The 21,759-nt window shown below is 35.5% G+C and overlaps 1 protein-coding gene across 6 annotated transcripts in view; it reads left to right on the top strand.

Moving 5' to 3' along the window:
• Positions 1 to 21,759, top strand: part of SMG7 (SMG7 nonsense mediated mRNA decay factor) — a 70,612-nt gene that overhangs the window by 37,176 nt on the left and 11,677 nt on the right. For all 6 annotated transcript variants that reach the window (XM_060295543.2, XM_030849159.3, XM_030849158.3 and 3 more), the window contains 9 exons: positions 7,335 to 7,506; positions 9,080 to 9,151; positions 10,260 to 10,410; positions 10,795 to 10,930; positions 15,357 to 15,519; positions 15,870 to 16,026; positions 18,802 to 18,872; positions 20,081 to 20,141; positions 21,291 to 21,410. In XM_060295543.2, coding sequence (XP_060151526.1) covers positions 7,335 to 7,506; positions 9,080 to 9,151; positions 10,260 to 10,410; positions 10,795 to 10,930; positions 15,357 to 15,519; positions 15,870 to 16,026; positions 18,802 to 18,872; positions 20,081 to 20,141; positions 21,291 to 21,410 — 1,103 coding nt within the window. The remainder of the gene's footprint in view (positions 1 to 7,334; positions 7,507 to 9,079; positions 9,152 to 10,259; positions 10,411 to 10,794; positions 10,931 to 15,356; positions 15,520 to 15,869; positions 16,027 to 18,801; positions 18,873 to 20,080; positions 20,142 to 21,290; positions 21,411 to 21,759) is intronic.

Genomic DNA, 21,759 nt, shown 5'->3' with positions numbered 1-21,759 from the left:
ACTACTTTTTAGAACGAAGAGAAAGAAAAGACTGTTAAAAGATATCAAATAGCCATCACCTTACAGAGATTATTTGTTTTACTTAGACTAAAACATTCATCACAGTTCATCATTGAAAGAACTCAAGTATGGTTCTTGTTCTCAAAATTCATTTTTAAATTGATGCCAACTTTTAGCAAAAGTTGATATTTCTGGAGAGGGGAATTGTGGTTTGCCGCTAACTAATCCTTATTAGCAGATGTTAAAGATTAATTCATTCTACAAGTAGCTATTAAAAGTCTACTCTTTGTAAGGCACAATACTAGACACTGAGAATTGGAGAGAAAAGAGACCATCTTTAACTTTCAAGGGAATATCCAGTCTAAATGAGGAGATGTATACATTAATAGATATAGTGTTTCTTTTGGCTTTCTGATTATAAAAACATGCATACTAATTTCAAAAGATTTGAAAATTATAAAAAGTCAAAAAATTTTCATTACCCTCTCATTCAGGATAAATTACCACTTTTAATATGTATGTTTCTAGTGTTTTTATACTTTCGTACATGGTTGTACCTATTCATTCTTTTATCAGCTTTATAAACATAATGTAAGTTTTTCCTTGTATTATTAAACAGTTTGATAAGCATCTTTGTTTATAAAGCATTTTCTCTAATACTGGATTACTTCCTGAGGATAGGTTCTTCATTGGATGGTGAATTAAATCATTGGATGAGTGGAGCTTTAATACTACATTGATACACATAATTGTTTTCCCAAAAGGTTATCATTTATATTTTTGTATTTCCATCAGCAGTGTATACAAGTGTCTGTCTTGACATCCACTCACCAGTGTTAAATATTTCAATAAAGGCAAATGAATGATTAATTGAATAATTTATACTTGATAGATGGAAAATAATTTTTCATTTAAAATTTAATGTAATCTAATTACTAGCGGTGTTGAACTTTTATATTTTATTACATATTTGTATTTTATATAAATCATTTATTCATTTACTTTTCCCTTTCATTGTTCAGACCCTAGTTTTTTCCATGGTGATTTGTCTGAGCTTTTTCTATATAAGGGGATATTAATTTTTCTTCCTTTTTTTTTGACAAACATCTTTTTCTCCAATTTCTTCTGTTGTTCTTTCATTTTATTTAAAGTTTTTTGAAATACAGAAGTTATCAGATAGTTTTTGTTTTTACAGTACTGTTTTTTCTTTGTCCATTTGTCCATAGATTAGTGGATATTTAACAATAATACTTATATTTAAAAGAACAAATAGATATTATAATTCAAATATTAAAATTTGAAAACAATACCAATATCCTGCAATAGAGTAATGGTTAAATAAATTATAGCCTATCTGAAAAATGGAATTATGAAACTATTATAAATGGTATTTATGCAGATTTTTTTTTGAGGTTTAGTTTGATGTACAATATTGTTTCAGGTGTACAACATATTAAGGTTATACTCTATTTATAGTTATTATAAATATTGGCTGTATTCCCTGTGCTGTATAATATATCCTTGTAGCTTATTTATTTTATACATAGTAGTTTGTACCTCTTCATCCCCTACCCCTATCTTGCCCCTCTCCCTTTCCTCTCCTAGCTGGTAACCACTAGTTTGTTCTCTATATCTGTGAGTCTGTTTCTTTTTTTTTATATTCACTGCTTTGTTGTTTTTTTAGATTCCACATAGAAGTGATAACATGCAGCATTTGTCTTTCTCTGCCTGACTTATTTCATTTAACATAATATCCTCCAAGTCCATCCATGTTGCAAGTGGCAAAATTTCGTTCTTTTTTATAGCTGAGTAGTGTTTCATTGTGTATGTATGTATGTGGGGACACACACACAGCGCCACACACCACGTCTTCTTTATCCATTCATCTGTTGATGGACAGTTAGGTTTCTTCCGTATCTTGGCAGTTGTATATAATGCTACTGTGAACATTGGGGTGCATGTATCTTTTTGAACTAGTGTTTCCGGTTTTTTTGGATTTATGCCCAGGAGTGGAATTGCCGGGTCCTATGGTAGATCTGTTTTTATTTTTTTGAGACACCTCCGTACTGTTTTCCACAGTGGCTGCACCAATTTACATTTCTACCAACAGTGTATGGGGGCTCACTTTTCTCCACATCCTCACCAGCATTTGTTATTTGTGGTCTTTTTGATGATAGCCATTCTGACAGGTGTGAGGTGATACCTCATTGTAGTTTTAATTTGCATTTCTCTGATGATTAGCAATGTTGAGCCTCTTTTTGTGTGCCTGTTGGCCTGTTGTATGTCTTCTTTGGAAAAATGTCTATTCAGGTCTTCTGCCCATTTTTTAATCTGGTTGTTTTTTGATATTAAGTTGTATGAGCTGTTTACATATTATTTTGGATATTAACCCCTTATCAGTCATATCACTTGCAAATATTTTCTCCCATTCAGTAGGTTGTCTTTTCGTTTTGTTGACTGTTTCCTTTGCTCTGTGAAAGGTTTTAAGTTTAATTAGGTCCTATTTATGAAGATTTTTTTTTTAAGATGAAATTTTGTTATTATTAAGTGAAAATCATGATGTAGAATTATGTGTACATTTGACTCTACATGTTAATTGAATAGCCTTAGCTCAGTGGGGTGTTGACAGAAATGGTATCCCAGCCCCCACCCCCACTTCACTACTTTCAACTATGCTTTGTTGAATTCTGGATTCCCGTCATAACATCTTGGACAGATTTCGTACCATTCTGATTGCTCTTAGGATTTTAAACTTAGTCCAGTTTTAAAACTCCAGTCTCATCTCCAGCTTAAATCGCTTCCTTCCCTCATGTAGTAGAAATTTAAACTGTGAACACAACTGAAGTAGGGAGGGAGGGGTAGTAGGGACTTGCTGCAGCTGGCCCTGGTGGAGGTAGAGGGAAAGCATCCACTTTCTGCAATACATTTTTATATTAGCCATTACACAGACTTGTTTGTTATCTTGAAAAATGATTCTTAACCTTTTTTTTATGATGTGATATACATGTAACACATTTCCAAGGGTTTGATTGGACATTGATAAATCCAGACAAATAAAGCAAGAATCATCATTTTTGTTGAGGAGGCATGTTATTTGCAAAAACACTTTATAAGCAAGTCAATAATAAAATCATTCAAATGTCTCAAAATATTGTTTTATAAAGAAAAATATACAAGTAATCTAATTTTGAAATTTATTTTTTAAAATTTTTATAATCAAGCATTGATCTTTCCCCACTGCATTCCATAGGCAACGGTTGAGTGATCACAACAGTTGTAGAATGAGCAGCAATAAACTTCTTTTCAGATCTCAACATTAATAGGACTCGTTGCTTGCATTTTTTGTTGTTGTTGTTATTTTGGCTTGATAATTGAAACAGTTAATGATGTTGTGAACAGTAATGTTCATACATCTTTTTTGATGACATGCAGTGCAGATTAAGCTGCCAGATTGGGGAAGTACACCAAGTCCAAATCATTGTACAGCCTTATAGACTAAGATGAGTTTTGAATTTTAATCTTAAGTGTAGTTGCAAGCCATTGGAAAGTAGGCAAGGGAATACCATGATAAGATTTGCATTTTTAAAAGATTACCTTGGATATTGTGTGGAGAATGAATTAGCAGGTCAGGAATGGAAGGTAGTTAGCATGCTGCTGTAGTAATGGAAGGTTATTAAGGGATTTTTGAAGTATAGCCAGTAGAACTTCCTGATGGTTTGGATTGGATGTGTGGAATCAGGGTAAGGGAAGAGTCAAAGATGACTTGAGTTATCAGATTGAGCAGCTAGCTGACTGGTTATACCATTTACTGAGATAGGGAATACTGAGGAGAAGGCAGCTCTATCCATGTTACATTAGAGAGATGCCTGTTTGAGAGGAGGGGTCAAATAGGTAATTAGATAAGCTTGGAGCTCAGTGAAAAGGGCAGGGCCAGAGTAAGATTTATGATTACAATAAAGAACCTTGACTTAGACATTAGTGTTTGGCATTGAAACCCATGGGACTAGGTGGGGACAGGTTTGGCACAGGAGGAGCCACATTGCAATAGAAGAAGGTCAGAATGGTGCCTTGGAAGCCAGAGAGAAAAGCATTTCAACAAGAGGAAGGGGTGATCAACTCTGTTGAGTGCTACAGAGAAGTCAAGTAAGGTGATTTAAAAGTGATCAATTAGATTTGACAATATGGAAGTCATTGGTGAAATTAATGAATACCATATTTCCTCATTTCTAAAACTTTTTCATATTTTAACACCTCTGAGATAGGGATAAGTTTACAAATGGTGGTCAGTCACCATTTAATTGGCATTGGGTTTTTTCCCCTCAATGTTATGGAAATAATAGTTCATCTTATAAGTTATGGTGTCTTGGATTTGATGAAATGTGACTGCAGTAGAGGTCTTGAGATAGAAATCTGAGTGGAGTGGATTGACAAGAGACTGATACATGGTTATCCTGTGAAGATGATTTTGACTTAGATATTTTGTTAACTATTTAAAGCATGGTTCGGGGGGGATGAATTGGGAGATTGGGATTGATATATATATATACACTACTATGTATAAAATAGATAACTAATGAACACCTAGTATATAGCACAGGGAACTCTACTCAGTGATCTGTGGTGACTTAAATGGAAAGGAAATCTAAGAAAGAGTGGGTATATGTGTACATACAACTGATACACTTTGCTGTATAGCAGAAACTATCACAACATTGTAAAGCAGCTATACTCCAATAAAAATTACATAAATAAATAAATAAATAAAAGCATGATGCCTCGAGTCAGAACCAAACTCCCAATCGAAGTAAAGATGTAACATCATGCAGTATGGGTTTTTTTAAAAAACATCAAAGAACAGAACAGTAGAGTAGTCCTTGTTCTAAGAAAATGGGAGCCCAAAAGAAAGCATTATCATTAAGTTTCTATAGTAAGTTAAAAGATGGTATTCTGTATCTTCGTAGTTATTTCTCAGTTCTTAGTGTAGAGTGAAGAGCTAATAGTATAAAAGAGTTTTCACCGAATAATTGCCAAATATAGTTTTGTTCAACTTATTAAACATGTGTTTCTCTTCTTTAGTTCCACTTCGTTTCTGCCTCTAAACTAATGTTCTCTCACCTGGAATCCTGAACCAGCAGGAACTTTTCTGGTATCTCTACCTACAACTCCTGGGTTCTGGCAAAAATTTTATTATAAGACATTCACATGAAGTTTCAACCATGCTTGATTTACTTTTCATGAACTTTCTTTTTTCTTTTTGATAGATATTCAACCTTGCCTAATTTTCCAGTCTGTTAAGTACCTGTTGAACTCAGTTCTTTATGCTGTGTTATGTTTCTTCTTGCCATCTTCCACAATCATCAGTTTTTGGGTTTCTTCCATTTTTTGTTCCTTTCTTGTACTTCTTGCTTTTTTATATTTCCAGACTCTAGCCATTCTGGGCACTAATTTTGTTCACTCAGTTTTATGTCAGCAAATTTCTTGCCCATTAGAAATGTACAGGTATAAGTAAAGATGTAGATAATTGCTATGCTTCATGAGAAGGGAATACAGGATTTTATATTTGGTTATGGAGGTGGTTTTTATATTAGGAAAACGGTGGGACATTTTATATCCTTCTGAGTTGGGTGCTCAAGGTGTTTTATTTTGTATTGTGAATTCTGCACATATTAGAGTGGTTGATAGAATCAAGATATTTCTAATTCTGTAACCTTAGTCAAATGACTCGATATTTTTGTTTTCGTATCCCCATCTGAAAAAGTGGAGCTTCATATCTGCATACTGTATTGCTACCAGTTTATCACAAGGAGAAAGTGAGACAAATGTATCAAATAACCCAGGGAATGAAGTTTATTATAAATGAAGAATATTCTGTTGGCTTATGCTGTCATGTTTGGTATCTTTCCCTCCCTTCCTCCTCTCTCCTGCTGTTTCCTCCCTACTTTATATACCTGTCTTGCTCATTTAGCTATGAACTCTTTAAGGACACAAATTTTATTTTACTCATCTCTGTGTCTCTATTGCTTACCATGGTGTGTGATACAGTAAACAAATATGTGAATGATTATATTTGTAAGTAAATACTTGAATGAATGAGACTAGAATGTGAAGAGCTGTGTGGGGGGCAAGAATGAAACCCTTGAGGGGATTAAGGTGGGAGAAGAAAAGCCTTTGAATGAAGGACACTGAAAATAAATGATTGGCAAGATAAAAAGAACTAGAAAAGCTCCATGATCAACCATAACATCAACTGTTTTAAATGTAGCAGAGAGATCCAGTAAGATGATGACTAGAAAATGTCCATTGTATTTGCTTATTTATAACCAGTTGTCATACAGACAACAGTTTCAGTAGAGTGGTTGTGGATGTTGGAATGAGGAGAGAAGAAGGGGTTGTGTGGAAGTCAGATCATAATGGACTAAGGAGTGAACAGAAATTGAGAAAGTAGATATGACACGTGGACTCTTTTGAAGCAATTTGGTTCAGAAGAAGAAGAGACGTTAGAAGGCTGCTAAAGGAGAAATCTAGAGTCAAGGGAAAGTGCTTTCGTTCTGTGTGTTGTGGGTTTTTTTATAATAATACTTATTGTTTATTTTTCGTGGGCAGCACTTTATAGGCCACAGCAAAGAAGCTTGAGAAGTTGAAAGTAGATTTAAAAAATGAGAGGATGACAGGCTGGAGACAGACAAGAATGAAATAGCATGCTCAGGCAGAGAAATTATCTCTGACAGGGAAGAGGAACCCTCTTATACCATAAGACTAGAGAAGAAAGGAAGAAAGAGTGGGTGCTCTACATAATATCGGAAGTTCCTTCCAGATCTGTAGTACCATGAGATCTTTTGTGTATGCAAAGGCACAGGTTGACCTTGGGCTTAACAAAATAAGTCTCAAGAAACTCCTGAAGTCTGCCAAATATGTTGGTTTGTATTTAAGTCAAATTTGTAACCAACCACCAGTGTTTAATGGGTTTTGTTTGTTTCTAAGAGGAAAAGAAGATAGATAGATAGATAGATAGATAGATAGATAGATAGATAGATAGATAGATAGATAGATAATTTCATGGAGTTGCTTGCTGAATGAGTCTGAATACCCCCCTTAAGTGGTCCTTTTTTTAATGCTGCTTTTCCTTTTAGATGTGCATCTTGGATTGCTCTAATACTTGAGAACTCAAAAGATGTGATTTGTAATGAATGTTACTAGTTATCCTATGAAAGGTTATCCTATCTCAGGTGTCAGTAGTATGTGATATTAGTTACACATGCAAACTTTACTGTTAGAGCACTTCTGACTTACCAGTTCTGACTCAATACTAAATCTTGCTTATGTTCTCCTTTTAGTTATTACAAGAACTGTGTACAGTGTTTAATGTAGATTTACCATGCCGTGTGAAGTCTTCCCAATTGGGAATTATCAGCAATAAACAGACGCATACCAGCGCCATAGTGAAGCCACAGTCTAGCTCCTGTTCCTATATCTGCCAGCACTGCCTCGTCCACCTTGGAGACATTGGTGAGCCATTGGTGTGAAGGAATTGATAATGCATTCATGCTTTTCTTTGGAGTAGTCACAGAAAGAAATTATTTTCCTTTAAAAATACACACACAACTTAAATTGTCATAAGAGGAAACTATAAAATGTATTTTAAGGAACCTAGATTTTCGGAATGCTTTGGGATTGGCAAAGGATCTTGAAGGAAGTAACTTCCATATTCAGATTTAAATTTTATTCAGACTTTATGCAGATGTAGGCAAATAATAAACCAGCAAAAATGTAACCAAAGCTAAATTTTTCAGAGTGGTACCGTAATATTTTCTAAAGTCTGTACTCCTTTGGAATTGTGGGGTTTATAAAAATTAGTCATTCTGAAGCTTAGATTGCCTTTTTTTCCTTCCTACCAGTGCATTAAAAGCTCATTTTTAATTGTTTCCTCTTTACAGTTAGATTTGTATTTCCATTTTATATATTTTATCTGGGAATGTTATATAACTTATTTATTCTTGTTCATTCCTTTAAGGTGACCTAAAAGGGTTGTAAAACAAATTAACTATGGGATTATGTTTTGGCTGTCCTCAAATAACAAGGAATGGAGAGCATTACTGCTTTAAGTTCAAAGATTTTAGATTTCTTGATGTCATAAATCATTGACTTCATGAGAGGTCACATGAAAGTAAGCACTAAAATTTCTATAGGGAGATTCAGTGAGTAGTATATTTAGGTTGGTTTTGCTTTCAATGTATTCTTTGCACACACATAAATAATATTGCAATAGGTATGAGGTATTTTTCTTTTTCAAGAAGATTTATTTATTTTTGGCTGCATTGGGTCTTCGTTGCTGCACGCAGGCTTTCTCTAGTTGTGGCGAGCGGGGGCTACTCTTTGTTGTGGTGCACGGGCTTCTCATTGTGGTGGCTTCTCGTTGCAGAGCTCGGGCTCTAGGCGCGCGGGCTTCAGTAGTTGTGGCACACGGTCTCAGTAGTTGTGGCTTGCAGGCTCTAGAGCGCAGGCTCAGTAGTTGTGGTGCACAGGCTTAGTTGTTCCGCCGCATGTGGGATCTTCCTAGACCAGGGGTCGAACCCGTGTCCCCTGCATTGGCAGGTGGACTCTTAACCACTGTGCCACTAGGGAAGTCCGGTATGAAGCATTTTTCAAAATCACTTTATAAGATATTGAAGAAATACATAAATTTCAGATCATATTGTATAGTGTTTTTTGTTTTGTTTTGTTTTTAAGTGCCATATAACTCACCCCTTCTTGTGGGCCGGCTCCAGGTCACCAGCATAGTCCATAGTGGGAGCTGGTGATGCATGACACTAGAGGACCTGAAAAAGGGGGCTAGGTAAGCTTTAAAATTGGTTACATGCTGAATGTCCCAAATAGGGAAGGCCGGATAGACACTTCACACATAATCCTATAGTTAATTTGTTTTAAAATATTTTCTTTCTTTAATCATCTTAATTTAATTTTAATGTGTTTATTAATTTAAATTGTTAAACTATAGCTGTTTTGGAAATATTACCCTAATCCTTGTTTTATCTGTTTGTTTGTTTGTTTTTAAACTAAACTTTCTTTTTCCTCCTCTCAGCTCGATACAGAAACCAGACCAGCCAGGCAGAGTCCTACTATAGGCATGCGGCTCAGCTTGTCCCCTCTAATGGTGAGTGGGCCATGTCAACTTGTGGTTGATTATGACACTTTACTCTAGATATAGAAAAATGGTAAATAGTTCAAGGCTCATCTTTCAAGTGTTAAGAAACCAAAAAAAACGTTGAGTTTTGGTATTGATTATTATATTTTTCCTTTTAACTGTACATTCTCTGTAACTGGAAATAAATTTTTTAAACTAATATTATGATTGTCAGTAAAGCAATATAAATAGAATATCTCCTAATGTGATCTAAAATTGTTTCAACAACTCTGGCTTCCTTAATTACTTATAGAATAATTTTCTTTTTTTTTTTTTAAATATGTGCCTGATTTTTTTTTTTTTTTTTGTGGTACGCGGGCCTCTCACTGTTGTGGCCTCTCCCGTTGCGGAGCACAGGCTCCGGACGCGCAGGCTCAGCGGCCATGGCTCACGGGGCCCAGCCGCTCCGCAGCATGTGGGATCTTCCCAGACCAGGGCACAAACCCGCGTCCCCTGCATTGGCAGGCGGACTCTCAACCACTGCGCCACCAGGAAAGCCCCCTAATTTTCTTTTTAATACCATCATTTCCCTCCTAGAAAAATCCTCTCTTATTACTAAAAGATAATGCTTTTGTCCTTTGATGGCTCCCAAGATAGGCATTAGCAATGATTCTTGAATTAAATTACTGTAGATGTTTGGTGATCTACATTCTTGTTAAGCCACGTTGAAAGTCCTTTAAATTCTAAAGGAGCCGCTTGAAGGCAGGGATGGCAGTTGGACAAATTATTTCATGTTGTCTGTGGCTGCTTTCCCACTACAATGGCAGAGTTGAGTAGTTGTGATGGAGACTCTCAGATCCACAAAGCCAAAAATATTTATTGTCTAGCCCTTTCTGAAGTCTTATTTGAACTTATTGTGCTCTTCATCCTAACTATGTGACTTTTCAACCTAAATACAATATGTACCATAGCTGAAGTGTGTTTTACATTATGCCATTTTTAATGAGGTAGTCATGAGATTTACTTCATAAAATACTCCCCATTGTTAATATAAAGATTTAAAAACTGACCTTCTATGTTCTGATAGCAAGACTTCATGCATTTTGGGTTGCTTTAGAATCTTAACTTTCTCCTCTAGGTCAGCCTTACAATCAGTTGGCTATCTTAGCTTCTTCCAAAGGAGACCATCTGACCACAATTTTCTACTACTGCAGAAGCATTGCTGTGAAGTTCCCTTTCCCAGCTGCCTCTACTAATCTACAAAAAGCACTTTCTAAAGCACTGGAAAGGTAGGGTTGACTTTTCCAAGAGGACTTTGTAACCTGGTAGCCTTTACCCCTCAAATTTGGGCATGTAAGAAATAATGGCTAGTTACCTATGCTTCTCTTCTCTTAGGTTTGCCTAATTTCTAAACATATACATTACAATAGTTTTGCATGTAGTCATCACTGAATTTCAACCAGTCAGCCTCTGATTTGTTCCCAGTGGAGGAGTACAGGCTGCTGAGTACTGACTCATCTGAGTGTGTTGCAGTTGAAAAGTCAGCCAGTTGCCGAATCCTCTCCTTGAGTCACAGGTGCTCAAATAATGTGTTTTTGCAAATCGAAGTCTCCTGTAAGAGGTTTTAGCCATTTTGTTGCTTAAGATTCATGGAAGTTTTTCTTTCGTTTCAGCCGGGATGAGGTGAAAACCAAATGGGGTGTTTCTGACTTCATCAAAGCCTTTATTAAGTTCCATGGTCATGTGTACCTGAGTAAGAGCTTGGAAAAGTTGAGCCCTCTTCGAGAGAAATTGGAAGAACAGTTTAAGGTTAGATTTTTTTAAATAGAGAATTTTTTGTCTTGTCTAAATGAGGAAGCGTAAGATTTGGAGGAGGCTTACTCCCACTTTTTATGTCATTACTTAATTGCAAACTGTTGATAAAAACTAAATTTAAAGCATGTGAAATTCTTGCATACAGCATTCCTTCAGTTTAAACTGAGGTGCTGTCTATATAAAGAAATACAGCAGCAGTGTTTTCACTAAGTAGCTGAAAATATCATTTGGCAGAAAATATCATAGTGGGAAAAAACAGTTTTTCCTCCTTCCTTCTCAGACCAAGCACCTTTCTTTTCTCAGTTTTGGAAGTCCTACATTTGATGGTTTCTGTATTTAGATATGATTGTTACCTACTTCATAGATAGTAATCCCATTCTGCAAACCGAGCACGTTGTTCTCATTGTGCTTTGATCTGTCAGAGTTTGTGGTTGATTGAAGGAATGTAATGAGAGTTTCATTCAGCAGGAATATGTTGTACTAATTTGTATAAGGAGATAAAATTAAGTAACCTTTGTTCTATTTATATATATGAAAATAATTTTTTACTAGTATATTAAATTGGCAGTTTAAATGTAGTATAATTTATATAATATTGGAGGAGTCAAAATTAAGTATTAGTATTAATTTTATTTTTAGTTCATTTATTCAACAAATATTTGACTAGTATGTATCAGTCACTGTTTTAGTCACTAGAATCAACAGTAAACAAGACAGTCTCAAAGAACATTTTATATTTCTTGGTTACTTCTGAGTATCTATACACTTGGGGAATTGTCTGTAACTACTTTACAGTTTTATAAGTATTATAAAAGTTTCACATTCCAGAGATTGTTGAACTTAGACAGTTGAGATAATAAATTAGCCAAATATAGTCAGTGTGAAATAGTTTTTACAGATAGTCATTTTTAGCTGATACTTTTTGTGTAAGAGATCATACTAAATAACTATAATAGACATAGTTTGTTTTAAAATAAGCTTCTAGAGTCTCCTTCTGTTCTTTGCTTCTCTTAGTGACCTATTTAAATTTAGCCCATGATTTATAGAGTTGGGTACATGAAAGAAACAACCAACTTTTTAAAGCCCTAGGCTGTTCAGCCTAGAAAGAACAAACAAGGCTAAATAGTTTCATTATAAGTTTTCAGTTCTATGAAGGATTATTTTAAAATAACACACCTTTGTCTTCCTGAGGTCAGAAATAAAATCTTAAAATTAAATAAAGACTGTAGGGGGTTACTGAGGGGGTCTCTCTTTTGAGAGATTAAGAGTCGGATTGACAGCCATCTTTCTTGGATGGTTTAGATGCAGTCCCATTAACTAGCAGGGAGTTGGACCAGAAGACGTTTTGATCTTGCTTCCAGCTCTTGTTCTGTGAAAGATATACTCCCTAAATGGGGAGGAAGGGGGGACCTACCTTAGTGAGATCTTCTCTATGTAAGTTATTCTTGTATAGAATCTAGTCAATTTTGTATTTGGTTCAACCTCAAATACTAATACTCTCTTCAGATATATTTCTGAATGTGAAGTTCTGGTGGGTGTATGTGGGCAGTTGCTAAAATACACTTTGAAATATCATTCCAACACTCTGAAGTTAAACATAGTATGAGGCAGATCTATTTTAAACCTCACCCAGTACTGAAATGTCAGAAGAAAGTTGTTGGAGTGAAATTTTAGCATAGTTGAGTAAGTATTTCTAAAGCCTTTATAGATAATTAGTATTATCCACATGTAAACATCAGTGTATCTGTCTAACTAGCAAGTCTTTAGCTACTAAGCAGAAACGTGTACCAACTTGAGGTTCGTTGAAGGACTTAAGGCCTGGGATTTAGGAATTGAGATACAAGGCTTTTTCTGTCTGTTAAATGTGTGCTGTTTCTTAATGGTATTTAGTTCAGTATATTCCTCAACTGCTATTGAAGGTGTCTTTGAGGAACAATAAGTCAGTTCCAGTTTGATTTTGTTCCCAGGGAACTCCTCTTGTTTACTAAAATACAATCCAAATGTTATGAAATTACAACTGAATAATTACATATTTACTTCTAAAGGTCTGGGTTATTCCTTCACTAAGTGTTTGAGTACCTACTGTCTACTGTGTACTTTTCTGAAGCTCTTAGAGATATACAGGGGAGAACAAGACAAAGTCTGTGTGTTCATGAACTTACATTATCATTTGCTAGTACTAGGCTGCACTCATATGCTTTAATGTTTCTGTGCATACACTAGAAAAATTTTTTTAAAGGGCTAGGATTTGTTCGGTAGGACATCACCTTCTAAAATAAATGCCAGTGGATTTATAGATACAAGGGATACATTGCTATAAACTATACTTACAGGAAAAAATGCTTTTTGAAAAATACAAATTAATATTCTCATGCCAATATTATGCATTTCTGTAAACGATCAGCTTGATCTATAAGGTTGGATGTAGACATTGAAGGAGAAGTTTTGTGGGAGAACTCTGGAGAAGAGATAGCATTTCAGGACATTCGGAGTAGAGGAGAGGAAAGAAAAATGGTCGATATCTTTAGAAAAGGAGTGAGCATTCTTGATGTATATACTGGAAAGGCAGATGACGAGGAAACAGAGATGATAGGGAGAACAGAGTTAAAGAAAAGTAGAATTGTATTGTTTTCCAATGATAACGTGAAAGGTCTTATTAGTAGAATTATAGAACTTATTCTGGATATTTCAGATTCTAAAAAAAAAAAATCTCAGAATAGGCTAAACAAAGGCAGCTGTAAATTTCTGAGATGGTAGGATCTCTTGTCACTGCTGGTAGAACTGTAAGTAGTTTTCTATTTCCCACCATAAGGCTAGTGACAGTGAATCGCCCACTTTCTCCAAAAATTTTCCCTGGGGAGGGAGAGTACTTGGCTATGCTAAAGTGTAGGGCAAAGCCAGGTATTATCTCTAATAGCTATCAACTTTGTTAGGAACTTGTGTTTGAAAAATATTTTATATGGGAGTAATCTAAATTTCTGTAGATATTAAGGTAGAAGGGTGATGAAGTTAAGGCTGAGAGCATGTAGGTGAATTTTTCCATATAGTGCTTATTAGCAGGTCACTGTGAACACCTAGTTATTAAGTAAAAGAAATTTGATTATGAAGAACATGCTTTTCTAATAGGGGAAAATGTAAGTGTAATAATTTGTTGAAGCACCTATAACACTTGTTAATGATTGCTTTCGTTTACCATTTACCCTGTGTTCCAGATATGTTCTTGCTGTCTCTCTCATTTATAAATAAGTTTCTTTTGGGACTTCCCTGGTGGTCCAGTGGTTAAGAATCCGCCTTCCAATGCAGGGGACGTGGGTTCAACCCCTGGTTGGGGAACTAAGATCCCACATGCCTCAGGGCAGCTAAGCGCACGTGCTGCAACTACTGAGTCTGTACATTGTGGAGCCTGCGCACCACAACTAGAGAGAAGCCTGCACGCTGTGACAAAAGATCCCGCATGCTGCAACTAAGACCTGACAGGGCCAAAAATTAAATAAATAAAAAAATATTAAAAATAAATAAATAAGTTTCTTTAAATGTGTCAAGCCTTTGAAAGAGTAAATCTTATGACAAATTTTTTAAGTCACCTATTAGGTGCCAAGAGTTCAAAACATATTTTTTGAGTCTTTTTATTTGAAATTTTGATTTTCACTCTGTGCACCTACTTTCTAGTCATTGGTCCCAGTTTAATATTTTAGTATGTTTGCATCTCTTATAAAACAGCTTCTAATGGATTAAGATGTATAAATTTATTGATAGTCCCCTAAAATGTTTGTCTCAGATCATATTAAAAAAATATACAGGGACTTGCCTGGTGGCGCAGTGGTTAAGAGTCCACCTGCCAATGCAGGGGACACAGGTTCGAGCCCTGGTCTGGGAAGATCCCACATGCTGCGGAGCAACTAAGCCCATGCACCACAACTACTGAGCCCATGTGACACAACTACTGAAGCCCTCACGCCTATGAGCCCATGTGACACAACTACTGAAGCCCTCACGCCTAGAGCCCGTGCTCCGCAACAAGGGAAGCCACCACAATGGGAAGCCCATGCACTACAATGAAGAGTAGCCCCCACTCACCGCAACTAGAGAAAGTCCATGCGCAGCAACGAAGACCCAATACAGCCATAAATAAATAAATAAATGTATTTTGTAAAATTATAAAATATATATGTATAGTTTCTCATGGAAAAAAGTATTGTTTAAAAAAAAAACAGCTCAAACAGCTCTGTGGTGTCTGGGTTTAATCCTTTCAAGGCAAAAAGTCAACATGAGAAACATCAGACCATGTCAGACTCAATTAAAATACTCATCTATAAATGTTACCTTTGTGGCTTTAAATGCAGACTGCCAGTTTAATTCTTGTGTCAAAGATGGCTTCTGTTCCTGATAATATATTCAGTATTCCTGTCTTCTTTTACAGAGGCTGCTATTCCAAAAAGCTTTCAACTCTCAGCAGTTAGTTCACGTCACTGTCATTAACCTGTTTCAACTTCATCACCTTCGTGACTTTAGCAATGAAACGGAACAGCATAGTTATAGCCAAGATGAGCAGCTGTGTTGGACACAGTTGCTGGCCCTCTTTAGTGAGTATTAAATCATTTAACTTTCTGTGCCATCTTCTTTGGAAAGCATGATCTTAGGCATTTTCATCATTATAACAAAGCATTAGTAACATTAAAAAGTGTCCTACATTTCTTAATATCGAATCAGGAGGCCTAAACCCTAAGTTCTGTCCTTTTATCTGCTGACACCCCCTCATCAACTGTATCTATAACATTTTTAACATAGGAAAGAAAATGGCTTTTTAGAAAGAAGCTGTAAGATATTTTAAGTATTAAGTAGGATACAGCAGGAGGCTCATAATAATATTTTAATTCGGACTGGTACACAATTTCAAATATCTTATGCTCTCTGAACACATTTTTTCTTTCAGTGTCTTTTCTTGGCATCCTGTGCAAGTGTCCTCTCCAGAACAAGTCTCAGGAGGAATCCTACAATGCCTATCCCCTACCTGCAGTCAAGGTCTCCATGGACTGGCTGAGACTCAGACCCAGGGTCTTTCAGGAGGCAGTGGTGGATGAAAGACAGTAGTAAGTGTCTCAGAGTTTCATGTTAGCTTGTGTGCTTTGTTTGTTTGATATTCAGATATGTAGAAACTGCCTTCTAAAACAGTATTGGAATAATGGAAGACTTTGTATTTTCCACCTACTCTCTAGAAATTGAACTGAAGACTTCTTTGTATGCTTTTTATTTATTTGTTTGAATTCTTCATGTGAGGCACAATCTTAAGGATTTCTGACTCCCTGTGTGCTCCCCCTGTTCCTGGTTGCCATCCTGGGGAAAAGGCATTTTTCACATTTCAAAATGAAATAGAAATAAAACCAGTTTGTTTCTTATTCATTATAATATGCCCCAATTTTATGCTTAGGAGTTGAAGGGAAGAGATTTTTACTTCTTCCATTCTTTTCTGTACATAAGCTGTTTGTTGCCTTTTAGTAACACCCGATTTGAGTTATATTTGTTTTAAGCATAGAAGATTGGAAGTTATTTTGGCTCTCACTATTTTCTCTGTAATTTCTACTCAGAATAATTCTGACAGTTCTTAGGAACTATTCATTTTACAGTGACAAATGAAAGCTTTCAGTGTACCTTTGATTACAGGAATAAATATTTCCAGTAAGGCTTTGCAGTGAGTGGGAAGTTCCTCCCCTGCATATATTTTTTTTCCCCTGCATATTTTGATGGTGGATATTAGGAGAGTCTCTGAAATATCTGCTTTGTGGCCCAGTATCTACACATTGACCAAGGTCACAACCTAGAAAATGTCCAAGCCACGTTTAAGACTCTGTGATCCCTCTTACTGCATACTTCTCTTTCCTCTTTTCCCCTCAAACCTAACTTTAAGCACCTTCATTTTTGACATTGTCATGAATAGAGTTTAGCAACATAGTACAGCATACTACACATCTCCTTTCTGTGCCAATGTAGGTATTAGTAAGTCATACATATTTTTAGGCATTGCTTTCTTGCACCGGGTTTTCATTTCTCTACCAGAGGTATACATTTTTCCTTCCCGTGTGTACTTTAGAACTTGTGTTTGGTTCAGTAACTTATATCAGTAATGCTGTGAAAGCAGCTTTGATATTTTTATTCAGTTTTTTGTTCCTATACAGTGATCTTTTAGGCCCATTCTGTGCATTCCCATTTCTTTCTTTTTTTCTTTTTTTTTTTTTTCCCTTTCTCTTCTTAATTTTATTTTGGCCATGCCACACAGCTTACAGGATCTCAGTTCCCTGACCAGGGACTGAACCCGGGCCATGCGCCGAGTCCTAACCACTAGACCACCAGGGAACTCCCGGTGCGTTCCCATTTCTCATCGTTGCAAAGGATATTCAGCCAGAAGGAATAGTTTATTTACAAACATTTTTCCTTTTTCTTCCCTGTCATTTTCTCTTCCCCATTCCTTCTCTTAGATTTGTTGGGATCTTTAGAATTATGGCCTTGCAGGTATTCATTCTGTCTTAAATTATGTTACTACTCATTTTAGGCTAGTGTGGGGTATTTCTCTAAAACTGAAGATTTTCCTTATATGTCTGATATATCAAGGTGTAATAATCTTCATTTATATCTTTTAAATGATGAAAAAAACAATTCCTCTTTGTGAACTCAAAGTTTTATATATATTCAAATAACCTTCAGTTTCTTGCTTTTGGGCCTTGACAATTTCTAGAACTTGTTTTCCTCTGTACTTTTTTTGAGAGCATGTTATCTTAAGCTAACAAATGCATGAAATAGTGATGTATTTTTTTCCTTTGTAGAAAGCAAAGTTAGACTTAAGTAACCCGCAGTGGGGTAAAGCAATATATCATTAAATCATTTCTCACACTCTTTTTCTGTAGTCTGTTTCTTGAGATTTCATGTTTGTTGCATAAAGATATTGTTGTTCTAGTCTAACATTCTTTTTTGGGTTATTAACCTTCTTTTCAACTGTCTCGTAATTCGTTACGTCCCCAAAGACTTGTAGCAGACATTTATTCTTCAGTGTTTATTTCCTTATATATTTTTTCTATATTATTCATTTATATTTTTTTAAGCAGCATATTCCCATATTTCAAAGTGTAAAACTGTCAGAAATAGTTGTCAGCTTCCAGGTTTTTTCTGTGATATGGTGATGTACATCCAATTTCTCTATCCTGGGCAACTCACCTTGGGCTTTCTTTTTTTAAAACACACTTTTCGCCAACATTGGTTGTTAAATATTTCAAGAAAACAATGTTACCTTCAGTAGATCGTGATTATTTTTAATATTTTAACGAAATATTAAGACTGTTTTTTAATATTTTGCAAACTTTGGCAAAAATTTTGTATTAGGAAACAGAGGTAAGGATATTACAGCAATGTGTGGATTTTGTTGTATCATAAAAAGGCATAGTCATCACTTTGAACAGAGAATGTGATTTGACTATGATGTAACCACACCCCCATCACAGATTAAAAACTAGTAATGGGTTCCACAACTGATAATGTATGTGAAAACTATAAAAACATAATGTGCTATTTCTCTGGTCAAAGTTTTCTCAGTAAATATCAATGTTTAAAACTGACAAATTAATTTTGCTAATTGTTAAATTAGGAGCCTGGGAAACGATCTGCAGTAGTAGGTCTCTATCATGGAAATTTGGCCCTTTTGGTGTATCTTATCTAGACACATTTGGAAATATGTTTTAGGAAATCATACAGCCTTTAAAATGCTGAAGCAAGGGAAAAATACATAGTCACGGTCCTATAGGTAACACTTTCATGGCTTATTAGTGTTCTGGTTTTTCATGCAAAAATAAAGTCTGAACTATCTGTTTAATTTACAGCATTTGGCCTTGGCTAATTTCTCTTCTGAATAGTTTCCATCCCCATGAAGAGGATCTTTCAAGTACTAATGGTAAGGGCTACCTAACCTGTGTCGCTGACATTGTTCTCCATCACTAATAGTGGGCTTAACGCCAGAGAAAAACAGGGTTTTGTTCTTAAGTGTTTGACTTTAAATGTAGTAACTCAGAAGTGACTTTGAGCTCTATATTGATTAAGTGGCTGGAAATAGAGGTAATGTTCTTCCAGTTCTCTCAGCAGCTTATTCTCCTGTTTAGCTACATTTGCATAGGAGTCTAGAGAGTGTAGTAGTACCTTCAGATTCTTTCCATCTTCCTTTCCTCCTCACTCTTAGCAGTTTTTTTTAAGGAACTAATGTGAACAACATTATTCTTTCAAAGTAATACTTGCTTATCATAGAACATTTGGGACATACAAACATAACACAAGTCACCCTTAATTCTCTCATACAGAGATACTTTCTGTACTATTCACATGATAGTGTATTTTCTTTGAGGTTTTTACTTATGTGTACATACACACAACCTGCATGTGATTGATATCAGATACAACTTTATACCTGCTTTATAATTTAACACTACATTGTTAGCCTTTTCCTTTGTCATTTAAACATTTTGGAACATGATTTTTACAGGCTGCTTAATATTCCGTCCTGTGGCTCTGATAATTTATTTTATCATTGTCTATTTGCTTAAAAAATTTCCCCATTATAAATAATCCTGCACTGAACAATCCGTAGTTGACTCCTTTCTGATTATTTTTCTTCCATTACATCAGTGCCCCTCAAGCATCATATTTGCAAATGAATCACCTGGGATCTTGTTAAAATGCAGTTTATGACTCAATAGGTTTAGGATAATGCCCAAGATTTTGTATTTCTTACAAGCTCCCAAGTGTTGTCAATGTTGGTATTCAATACTTTGAGTTAACAAGGAGATAACCTAAACATTGTGATTAATGGATCCGAGGCTTTGAATCTTTAAGGCTGCTAGGGGGAAAAAAAGTACATTGTACCCATCCTCCTCAGCAATGAGTAGTAGGTGAGTATTAGGACAATGTCTAGGGCCCAAAGGCAACATGCAGGGGTTTGACAGGTAAGTTATTCTATGAAGATTACTATAAAGAAGAGCAGAGAACTATGAGCATTATAGTTTCTTTCTGTCTAAAAAATACTCTTTTTTAATTTAAGAAGTAATATCCTGCTGAATGACAATATTTTAATTAAGATATTTACAAATCTTGTTTTCTGCCCTTCTGTAGCTACACCACTTCCAGAGGAGTTTGAATTACAAGGATTCTTGGCTTTGAGACCTTCTTTCAGGTAGATGGCTTTTATCACTGTTTACCTAGCGTATTAAAAAGCTTCCTAATCAACTTCCCTATATTGTCCATTCTACTCTGCTTCAGCAATTATATTTTTAAAGTACAGGCTTGATGATGTCCCATTACTAATACAAAAACTTCAATTTACCCATCCTCAGTTGTTATAATATCTTTTTTAGCTTAATGTCCAAATGCTTAGTTTTTCAGTCATATTTCCTGCCACTTTCACCTTCCTCCCCTCCAATACTTACACATATTATACATACACTATGTCCTGTACTTGAATAGCTCTGTATATTTATTCCTCCAAAACTTTGTTCATGCTATGCCTAGAACATTCCCACTTCCTCGTTTGCCCTTCCCTTGTTAGCACTTAACCATACCTGTCCAAGGTCCAGCTCAGGTATCACTTAACTCTGTGAAACCTTTTCAAAGCTTATCGGAAGAAACTAACCCTTCTTTATTATGCTTCTCTTATTCTTTGTTTAGCTTTTATTTCTTCAGATTAAATCATAATTATTTGTTCCTTAAGGTAGGGACTATTTCTCATTTATCTTTGTATCCTTAGTATCTGACCTACTGCCTAGCAATTCTTAGATGCTGCTGCTTTTTTTTTTTTTAAAGATAGCTTAATGAGAAATCTGAAAAATCCTTATTTTTTAGGTTGACTTACCTTTCTAAAACGTCAGTTAGTTCTTTGCTCTATGTACTTTATGATATGTATACATTTTTTCTGATTTAGATTGGGCCACCTTAAAGTGGATAGATTACTACTATTTGTTAGAATAGGCATTTCAGAGACCCTTAGCATTGCCATGGTCATTTGAAGTAAGTTACTTATAATGCAAGGTTAGTGTTAATGAAAACTTTATTCTTAGGATAAAAGAATCTTTCCCAATAAAAGATGGTGATTTATTTGAGCTCCTCTGTGAGAAAGTGAAATATAAGTAAAAATATCACATTAATATAGTGAATTTTGCATATTGTCTTTTCTACTTTGCCTCATTGTATTTACAGTCTTTGGGAGCGTAAATAAATTCAAACAAATGCAGTTGCTTACATTAAATAGCTAACCTGTATGGAAAAATCTGAAGCCATTGCAGTTCATTAGGTTTAATTTTCTATAATTTGCTTATATCAATTTTAGGAACTTGGATTTTTCCAAAGGCCACCAGGGTATTACAGGAGACAAAGAGGGTCAGCAAAGACAAATACGACAGCAGCGCTTGATCTCTATAGGCAAATGGATCGCAGATAATCAGCCAAGGTATTCCTCACCGGATACACACACAGCCCCCACATGAGTTTTAGACTTGGTGTAATGCTATTGATTGTAAACTCTTAAGTCAAGATGTTGGTAACACAGCATCAAACTATGACCCTAGTGATCATACGTATCTCTTTATTTAACCTCTGTTCTCTCATTACACTGCCTATTTTAGAGGAGTTTGCCTTGTCACCACTGTTTATCATGAGCTTTTTCTCCAATTTATAAACATCTATATAAATCTAACTAAATTGTATGTTCACAGTTATGGTGATTTGTATTGACAGGGGCATGGTGGTCAGTTTCAGTCAAGACAGACCAGGATGGTGCTAGTTAAATATAAAGCAGG

The sequence above is a fragment of the Globicephala melas genome, chromosome 1 (assembly GCF_963455315.2).
Source record: "Globicephala melas chromosome 1, mGloMel1.2, whole genome shotgun sequence".
In the NCBI taxonomy this organism is placed as follows: domain Eukaryota; kingdom Metazoa; phylum Chordata; class Mammalia; order Artiodactyla; family Delphinidae; genus Globicephala; species Globicephala melas.
The sequence above is the reverse complement of the archived record's forward strand: the minus strand, read 5'-3'. Positions and strand labels throughout refer to the sequence as shown.